Source organism: Lolium rigidum, chromosome 6 (assembly GCF_022539505.1).
Source record: "Lolium rigidum isolate FL_2022 chromosome 6, APGP_CSIRO_Lrig_0.1, whole genome shotgun sequence".
In the NCBI taxonomy this organism is placed as follows: Eukaryota; Viridiplantae; Streptophyta; class Magnoliopsida; order Poales; family Poaceae; genus Lolium; species Lolium rigidum.
In genome coordinates this window covers 251,150,234-251,159,635 of record NC_061513.1, presented here as the reverse complement: position 1 = coordinate 251,159,635, position 9,402 = coordinate 251,150,234, and the positions used below count along the sequence as shown (strand labels likewise).

The 9,402-nt window shown below is 47.3% G+C and overlaps 2 protein-coding genes across 3 annotated transcripts; both read left to right on the top strand.

The window, feature by feature from the left end:
* The first annotated feature begins 2,387 nt into the window (after positions 1-2,387).
* Positions 2,388-5,369, top strand: LOC124665437 (uncharacterized protein HI_0077-like). 2 transcript variants are annotated; one of them, XM_047202855.1, is made up of 8 exons: positions 2,388-2,777; positions 2,883-3,124; positions 3,289-3,385; positions 3,533-3,716; positions 3,799-3,880; positions 3,962-4,007; positions 4,080-4,171; positions 5,350-5,369. In XM_047202855.1, the coding sequence occupies exons 1-7, from the start codon at positions 2,388-2,390 to the stop codon at positions 4,131-4,133; spliced, it is 1,095 nt and encodes a 364-aa protein (XP_047058811.1). In that variant the 3' UTR covers positions 4,134-4,171; positions 5,350-5,369. The 2 variants fall into 2 exon arrangements, with proteins under 2 accessions (XP_047058811.1, XP_047058810.1); XM_047202854.1 differs by lacking the exon at positions 5,350-5,369 and having other exon boundaries at positions 4,080-4,231.
* Positions 5,370-6,244: 875 nt separating this feature from the next.
* Positions 6,245-6,611, top strand: LOC124663940 (signaling peptide TAXIMIN 1-like). The gene is made up of 2 exons (XM_047201570.1): positions 6,245-6,381; positions 6,467-6,611. The coding sequence occupies exons 1-2, from the start codon at positions 6,245-6,247 to the stop codon at positions 6,588-6,590; spliced, it is 261 nt and encodes an 86-aa protein (XP_047057526.1). The 3' UTR covers positions 6,591-6,611.
* Positions 6,612-9,402: the final 2,791 nt, after the last annotated feature.

Here is a 9,402-nt window from a genome sequence, read left to right as displayed (position 1 = left end):
TTAGATAGAATCTGCCTGGCTGTCATTTATTTCCAGGCGATCTGAGTGTTCCGTTTACAACAAGAAAGCGTACCAAGTTCCATTCTTGTCTAGTGATTCATGAAGTCCACACTAATGTGATTGGTCAGGTGGTCCGATTAAATGGTTCTTTACTTTCGTTGTCAACATGAACTCTCCCTACACTTATGAAGTTTGTTGGACGTGTATGACATTGCTGTCACGGTGAGGGCATGGTAATAAGCAAGATTGTGCTTGTATAAATACGCACATACATGTACACATTCTAAAGGAAAGTAGAGGTGTATGGTAATAGGGCCTTGCTAGGAAAATGGCTAGCTAGGTTATTAACGGAGGATGATGTATGGCAACAACTACGGAAAACATATATAGATCTCACAGGTTATTTGGAAACCGGGTGACTTGCATTTCTGGGCTGGCATTATGGCAATAAAGAAATACTTCTTTCCATTTGGTTCCTTCTCCATTAGAAATGGAGTGGAGATACGTTTTTGGGAGGATCAATGGTTGGAAACAATCGCTCTTCATGAATCCAACCATGTACAATATTGTTCGTTATAAAGAGGACACCTTGCAGAAGGTTATGAAATCTTCTACACCCTTGGTAACATTCAAACGAGATCTTATGGCCCCCGACTAGACTCTTGGAACGAACTGCTTCCAAGGTTAGATTCAATACAGTTATCTATGGGGACCGATGAATTTCGTTGGAGTCTTACCAAGAATGGTGTATTCTCGGTAGCCTCTATGTACAAAGCCCTATGCATTTCTACTCAACCGATCTTAAATAATAAGTCCATCTAGAAGATGAAGATACCACTAAAAACTAAGGTCTTTGCATGATATCTTCGTCGAGATGTGATTCTTACTAAAGATAACCTTGCAGAACGCAACTGACACGGTTGCAAAAAATGCGTGTTCTGTCACGAAGAAGAGACAATAAAATACCTTTTCTTCAATTATCGGTTTGCTAGATCTATATGGTCAATCATTCAGATAGGATCTACCCTGTACCCACCCGTAGTATTACCAATGTATTTGGAAATTGGTTAAATGTGGTGGATTCAAGGTATAAAACGATTATCTGAGTGGGAGCGATTGTAGTTGTATGGTCATTTTGGCTGTGTAGAAAAGACAAGGTTTTAATGATAAAAATTCTTTTATTATGCAAGTTATTTACAGGTGTACAACTATGCTCCGTTCATGGTCGTCGCTTCAACGCTTCGAGGATCGAGACCCTATTTATGGAGGTGTCTACACGGTTGGAGAATATGAATAATGACTTTATTACCCAACATGGGTGGCTGCATAACCGTAGGATAGAACCAATGGAGCTATCGACTAGTTGGCTTTTTTCCTTTTGTTCTTTCTGTACTCTTTTTGATTGGATACTGGATTCATAAACGGTCGTGTGCATCTTAGTTATGTAGAGGTTGGGTGCAATACTTGATACTTCGAGTAATAAAACGTCCTTTATTGAAAAAAGTAGGGTTGTAAACTGGTCGGACCGGATTTTGCTCATAACCTATCCTCTACCACATATTTTTCTCGGATTCGGATCGGAGCGGATATTGATCAATTTTGGATTCCAATGCAGATATATCGGACTGCGGATTCGAATCAAAACGAAGCAGACTTGGAAGGGAAATAAAAATAGTCGGATACATGCTCTTATCGGTAGATAGTTATAGTCTTATGTAGTTAAGAAGAAAGAGACATAATGCGGTAAAACTCAAGGATTGCTTAAAAATTAGATCTGAATATGCCTGCCAAATGAATTTGGTAACTCCATAACTACTAACCTTGCAAGATTGGCCTTTGCTTTTGACTCAAAAATCGGATTATCCGGTTTAAATCTTTCGAATTATCCTAATTATATTTCGGATAATCCACATCCGCATGCTATTTTCTATACCATATCCGAAGCACCACTTCGAAATCAGATATCCTTATCCGCCGAATTCTTGAAAATCTGTTGTGGATACCTTAAAACGGATTCGGCGGCGGTTTTGGTGCGGAAATTATCCTGTCCGTTTACATCCCTAAAGCTAAGGTAGGAATTTTTGGGGGGAAATATGTTGTATTTTTAGCTATAAAAAAAACAAATTTCTAGCAAAAATTTGAGTTTTCTATCCCTATATACAGGTGGTGTCAAAATACATCATAATTTCTATACTGAAATTTCGCACGAGTATTCAAGATATGTATATGTATTTATGTATTAATAAATTTATGATGTTTTGAAACACGTACAATTTTCAAATGTTTCAAAACCAGGTGGACCTATGATCAGTATGATCGGTCGCCATTGACCTGAGCACCTGACCTTTTGTTCGTCGTCTCATTATCCAAACGGCTCCACCGCGCAAATGCTCCCGCTTCGGCGCCTGCCGTCGCTGCCGCTGCCGCACGGCTCCACGCGCCGCCGCCTCCTGGCCACCGGGGCCTCCGCCGCCTCACCGCTCCCATGGCCAGGCCTGCACGCCTGGCGCCGGGCCCCTCCCAGCGAGCTCCGCACGTGGGGCCCGAACGGCCCCTGCGTTCCGGACGCGGCCACGGCGGACCAACCAGAAGCCGGCGCCGTCGCCGTCGCCGGCTCGTCCTTGGCCGAGATGGGCGCCCTCGTGCTGTCCACCGCCGACCCCCTCGCCAAGACGCAGCTCACCCACGCCGCCTTCTCCCAGTGGGCGTCCGGCGGGCTCCCCGTGGGCCTGGCCCGGGCCCCCGACCACCCCGCCAGGCCGGACAAGCCCCTCGTGGTAACTGCTCATTGCTCATCCACCTCGTAGCTCTCTGCTCTCTCGTTTGGGCATTTCATCGAGCAGGTTGGGTTGGTGCTGCTCTTGCTGCTGCTGCTGCTGCAGGTGACGCGCAAGGAGATCCCCACGCACAAGGCGATGGGCGTGCCGCTGAACGCGTACATGCTGCACAACCTGGCGCACGTGGAGCTCAACGCGATCGACCTTGCTTGGGACACCGTGGTGCGTTTCTCGCCGCTGCGTGACACCCTGGGAGATGGCTTCTTCACGGATTTCGCACGCGTTGCTGATGACGAGAGCCGGCATTTCCGGTGGTATTCGCAGCGCCTGGCAGAGCTTGGGTTCAGGTGAGTGGGTAGCACGAAGAACGCGGCATTGTGTGAACATTGTGAAATCCACTACACACTGATAGTTCTGTCTGCAGCCGGTCATACATTTGGGTCGGTCACGGTGATAGTTTTCTTTATGTGCTATGCCATCTGTTGTAACTTTTAATAGCTTCTGTGGACAGATATGGCGATATGCCCGTTCACAATCTTCTGTGGAACGAGTGCGCGAAATCCTCAAGTGATGTTTCTGCGCGGATGGCAGTGATACCTCTAGTACAGGTACCTGATCATCTTCCTTTTGTGTGATACTGTCGAAAATATATTGATTATGATCTGCTTAGTTGTAACCAGGAAGTTCCAGATCGTTTAGACGAGTGTTTGTTTTATTCCGCATGATGAATATGTTGATGATTAGAACCTTAATAGGAAGCTAGAGGCCTTGACGCTGGACCAAGACTAGTCCAAAAGTTACTGGGTTTTGCGGATCATAGATCTGCAGAAATTGTGTCAAAAGTAGCAGAAGAAGAGCTTGCGCATGTTTCTGTAGGTTTATATTGGTTCCTGAAAGTATGCCAAATGATGGGTCGTGTCCCCGGTGCTACTTTTAGAGGTTTGGTTAGTTCTTTATCTTCCATTAAATACAACAATATGAAATTATGTTGATTCAGGGAATTATGTTCTTAACATTGTAGATTTAATAGAGGAGTATGGTATTGTGGTGAAGGGTCCATTTAACTATCTGTCTCGAGATGAAGCTGGTATACCTCGAGAATGGTAAGTTTTTACTTCTGCGACTGTGAGTTTAGAAGTATTGCATGTTTATATGAATAAAATGTTCTTGGTGATGTTATTCAGGTATGATGAGAAGCTTAAACATGAAGCTGCAAGTCAACTTTCAGAGGTGAGGTGATATTTATTGTTTGTTCAATGCATATTGATCTATCTAAACTTATGGTATATTTTTACTTCACAGGTGCACGATAGGCTAGCTATTGTTGTAGAGATGGAGAAAGAGAATGCAGGTTGAATGGCTAAGTCTCACCTTCTGAATGCATGAGTTGCTTGGTATGTACTACACTGGTATTCTAGCACACTGAAACTCTTCAAACTGTTTTCATTCAATGGATCTTTTTTTCAATGGATGCCAAAAAGGCAACAGCCATCAATTGCTTACCTCCATTGACTAAACTTAATTACATTGTCACCTTTGTCATTTTGAGTAACAGATTTAATGTTGTTATAATTTACTTCTTATTGGACCCTTTTGATTTGACATTCATTCACACATTTATTATTTTAAAAAGATAAGAAACTCTTCTTTTTTGTTAAGATGCAAAATTTAGCTCATTTCTTCGCTTGCATAAGTTTTTGTGAACCTGGATAGACTGTAGAAGAAGAAGGTTCAAATCCTCACCAAGCTTGCAAGTGGTTGACACTTGACAGTGGAGACCCACCTGCCAGCTGGTCTCACATATCTTATATCTAGGCACTAGGGTCTCGCAAAGTTCATTTTAGATTAGCCTTGAAGTATTTGATGGGCTACAACCTATTAGTGTTGCAAGTTGGGCTGGTACAGGTACTTATGCAAGTAGTACTATGGATACGAAATGAGCAACAATTAGTGGGGAAACGAACCACCAATTAAATAAAGTGGGTGTGTGGTCGACCCACTACCATTCACATGGTGGTGTTTTTGGAAAAGAAGTTAGTCTGTACCTACGGAAATGTCAAGGACAAGAAGACTTCTATACCTTTGTTCTTATATGCGCATATTTCACAACATCCCACATGCTAACTTAATGAAGTACTAGTACCATTTTCGTAAAGAGAACCTACATATAGTCTTGAGTCACTGCGCAAGTTTCGTTCGCCGGCTTTATTCAGAACTGGGGATCACATCTGGTGTCGCATGCTCTTGTAAAGTACAGAACATTAGCGCACTGACATTCGCAAGAGGTACAGATTGGTTGGATGATACCATAATGATGCGTTTTCCCCATCTGGGGCCTGAGGCCACGTATTAATGACAGATTGGGCGCCGTTGTCTTGGGTGATGTTTCTGATTGTACTGGGCAGTACTGTGCTTGAAAGCAAGCTCCTGGTATCAGGATGGGCGCGAATCTATTTGACCATTTTGTTGTTTTTGTTTCACTTTCACTTCTGCTACGAAACATCAGTTTCCGTTTTGAGTTCATGTAATGACGTTTCCGCATGGTGCATTTGTTTTGTTGTTGAATTCTTAGGCTAGCTGGAACGGTGTTTGCGAGCTGCGATGCAGAAGCGCCTGAAACTTGTACAGCCTTTGCTATGTACAGTAGCCATCTGGAGCTGGAGGCGAACTCTGCTGCTGCTGAGAGCTGAGGAATACCGGACAACAATCGTTCATGGCGAGAAGAATTGACTTGTTCAGTCTAGTCACGATTGACAAGTGTCAAACATTTCGCCTCTGATACTCGCCGTGACGCTGATTAATACAGATATTAGAGAAGAATCAATGTAGATAAACACGGTTGATCCGGTACCGTGTCAAGCTTTACAATCCCAATCCTGAAAATTTGTCTCACTGAGCTTTCCGCTGCTATTTGTTTAGTGTACCGATTTTGTCGGGATGAGCATTTGAAATTGGTCCGAGTTTCTGTCTGGAACGGATCCAAACGGGTACGTGGGAGCCGGTGGCGCAACCGCCTCGGCCGATCATTGGCCGCCCGTGCCAACTCTTCACACCGTGTCACGCTGTCACTGGGTTTGGATCCATGCTAAACCGCCGGCACGCGTCCCCGGCCAGTCAAACACAAGCGTCTCAAATCGAACTGCCGCACCGGTCAAAACGGTGACGTCTCGTCACAGGGTCGTTGGAGCTGCCCAGCGGTGCTTCCCGGCAGCTTCTCCCGCTATCTGCGCCGTCCGCTGCCCCGCGGACGGACCAGCCATCTCCCTCGCTGCCGTCTGCCCGCTGCCTGCCTGCCCAGCATTATTTGCCAAGCCGCGTGCGCCCTCTCGCCGCGCGCCGGAAAGCGACCGGCGGCCCGTCACCTCCTTGTCCTTGATATAGTACGCACTTCGCTTACGCCTCCCAACCACCGCGACAGCCGCCAGCGCCGATCTGACCAGCACGCGCGCACGCCGAGGAAAGGGAAGATGGGCTGCTGCTGCTGCGGCGGCGGCGACGGCGACCACGACCGCGGCTGCAGGCCGCTGGGGTTCCTGCTGGGCCTGCCCTTCGCGCTCGTCGCCGTCCTCGTCTCCATCGTCGGCGCCATCATCTGGATCATCGGGTACGCCCGCCTCGCCTCCTTCCCTTGTTTACTGACCAATTTTGTTAGTACCAACGTGTTCGTCTGACGTGATCCGTCGCTGCAGGCTGCCCATCTCGTGCATCTGCCCCTGCTGCCTCTGCGTCACGCTGCTGCTGGAGGCGGCCGTGGAGCTCGTCAAGGCGCCGCTCCACGTCATGACCTGGTTCACCTCCAAGATACCCTGCTGATTCGTTTCATCGCCGCCGCCTCCTCCTCCTCTCATCTCCGATTCGCTCGCTCCGTCGCCTCGCCCGTGGCTTAGTTAATTATGTGTTGCACATGTCCGTAGTTTGTTTATTCTGTTATTTGGATCGAAAACTATGTTGACAGATCGACTGGCCGTATATTCGTAACATGCTCTGATATCGTGATTCCTGCCCCTTCCCTGTCGTTCGTGTCTGATTGTTTTTGACTGTTAGCCACTGCCTTTGACCCCTGAGTTCTTCTATATATCCGTGCGTCAGTTTCGGCGCCTCTGATCGAGTGATTACCATGGATGACCGTTGACTGTACCGTGTGCCCATGTTGATGCTGACTGGTTTCCTTCTTCCGTAGATTGGTGCGCTTAGCAAAAGTTCAGTACCATCCAAGCATTTATCGTCAGTCCCAGTAATCTCTAGCGTACACCACAAGCGGAGCCAACAGATCGCGTCGCCACGCGTGGGTTCGTAGTTTTCGGTGGGTTTCCTTGTATCCGTCCAACAGTTTCGGCGCCTCTGATCGACTACCGTGGATGACCATTGACCGTACAGTGTGATCGTGTTGATGCTGACTGATTTTCTTCTTGCGTAGATTGCTGCGTTCAGCAAAAGTTTAGTACGATCCATGCATTTATCGTCAGTACATGTAATCTCTAGCCTACATCACAAACGGAGCCAACAGATTGCATAGCCGCGGGTTTCTAGTGTTCGGCAAATTTTCTATACAGTAGATTTGCCCGAACACCATACCGAATGGATCAGCCGTTGAGCGCGCTGTTCGGACCGGCCGAACCGACATCGAAATTGTTTCTGGGGCGATCTAAACGGACCGTTTGGATCATCGATTTGGGTAGTCCCGCTGGACATGCCCTAATCGATCAATACTTGTTTCCGTGATCGAGGAGCGCGCTGGATAAACGGGAGATCTGCTGAGCAAATTGCGCCGCTAGTGTTTGTGACGGTACCGACTAGGAGAAAGAATAGCAGACTGGTGGCGGAGGCACTTGTGGGGAATAGATGGCTCTCGGATGTTGATCTGGAGCTATCCTTGGAGGGGTACACGCAGTGCATACGGCTCTGGGAGGAAATCGATGCTGTGCCACGTAATGATCAGGACTCCGACAAATTCTCTTGGACTGGCTCAGCGTCAGGGAAGTATACTTCAAAGGATACCTACAGGTTACTTTGCCAAGGCTCCATCGGCTTCAACATGCATGATGCGATCTGGGCATCTTTTGCCCCTCTCAAATGCAAGATTTTTGCGTGGCTCGCCCTTCGGTATCGCTTGTGGACTTCAGATCGTAGGCTTCGCCATGGGTTACAGGATCATGTCGACCCCTGCTTACTCTGTCTTCAGGCGGATGACACGGTCGATCATGTGATCATGCAGTGTCCATATGCCCGCCAAACCTGGTTCGGCTGTCTCACAGCTGCGGGCCTAAACATCACGGAGCCATCTATGGAGAGCAAGCTGGAGCCTTGGTGGGAGGAGGCAAGGAGGTTGATTCGGAGGAGAGACAGAAAAAGCTTCGATACCATGGTGATCCTTACAGCTTGGAGGATATGGAAGCAACGCAATTCGAGGGTTTTTGGTAATAGGACGGAGCAATGCAACACGCACGAGTTGCTTAAGAGTATCACGGAGGAGTTTGAGCTCTGGAAGAGGGCGAGAGTAGGAGGGAGATCTTTGATGTCGCGAGAGTAGGCTATAGGGGTTGGGGTGGAGTTTGCCAAGACATATTGTCCGCAATATGATCTTGGCCTCTTGTATATATACAACTTTGCTATCTTCTATAAAATTTTGGTACGCCGATTTGGCGTACCCTCGAAAAAAAAGGAGCGCGCTTTTCCCTCAAAAAAAAAAAAAGATACCTGCTGGTTCTCTCTCCGATCGATTGGGAAGGACAGGTTAGGCCGGCCCTTCGGCTTTTACGGGTACATTTTTTTCGCTGAATAACTATATAGGCCTACACCAAACTGCACCAAACAGCTCCAAACTTTCTCCAACCAACCTCCTTCGATCGAGAGCCAAACTCCTCCGATCTAGAACCAATCTTCTCCGATGCAAACCGATCCGAAGAGATCGATCAACAAAACCTCGCCGTGAGCAACCCAGAAATCTGATACCACATGATACGGTAGATCCCAATAGATCCACCTAGGTTGATGCCCGATCTTTCACAGCGAGAACCTGGGGTAGTGAATCATCTAAACAACGCGATGAACGCAGCCTGGAGAAGAGGGAACGAATCCAGCAAGCAACGGATCGATGAACGATACGCCTCAAACCTTGAGCTAGATAATCCTTGATGAACACAAGAACCTTCGCAGCGGATATAATAGATAAACGGCAGCGCCGTACCCCCGTAGGGATGATACTCGTGAACACACGCAACTAGGTATAACCTAAACTTTAGACTAAACTTGAACTATCCTAAACCCTAGCCGTCCCTCCACCGTATATGAGAGGGAGAGGTGGCCGGCCAACCCTTGCTGGGCTAGGGCGCCCCACTATGGGCCTAGCCCTAGTTGGATTGGACAGGCCCAAATGCAACTGACACATTAATAACCCTAATTTGGCCCACCACATGACCTGGCTACATTTTTTCCTAACATAGAATGAATGACACAACCTTAGACTTAATTATTACATAGTGTAGGTCGTCCTACCGTGTCAATCCTGAATCCTTGATGGCGTACCACCTAGCTTGGTGGAGTCCTGAATCTGGGCTCCACATAGGCCTCCATGCCCGTATCAGCGTAGGTCGTCCTAGCGTGTCAATCCTGAATCCTTGATGAC

What these genes read in the sequence shown, in the direction of transcription:
- LOC124665437 (XM_047202855.1), top strand. Translation starts at nt 2,388, where the DNA reads ATGCTCCCGCTTCGGCGCCTGCCGTCGCTGCCGCTGCCGCACGGCTCC. An exon ending in CTGGCAGAGCTTGGGTTCAG is followed by an intron (nt 3,125 to 3,288) that starts GTGAGTGGGTAG and finishes TTCTGTGGACAG; the next exon opens with ATATGGCGATATGCCCGTTC. An exon ending in CTGCAAGTCAACTTTCAGAG is followed by an intron (nt 4,008 to 4,079) that starts GTGAGGTGATAT and finishes TTTACTTCACAG; the next exon opens with GTGCACGATAGGCTAGCTAT.
- LOC124663940 (XM_047201570.1), top strand. Translation starts at nt 6,245, where the DNA reads ATGGGCTGCTGCTGCTGCGGCGGCGGCGACGGCGACCACGACCGCGGC. An exon ending in GCCATCATCTGGATCATCGG is followed by an intron (nt 6,382 to 6,466) that starts GTACGCCCGCCT and finishes CCGTCGCTGCAG; the next exon opens with GCTGCCCATCTCGTGCATCT.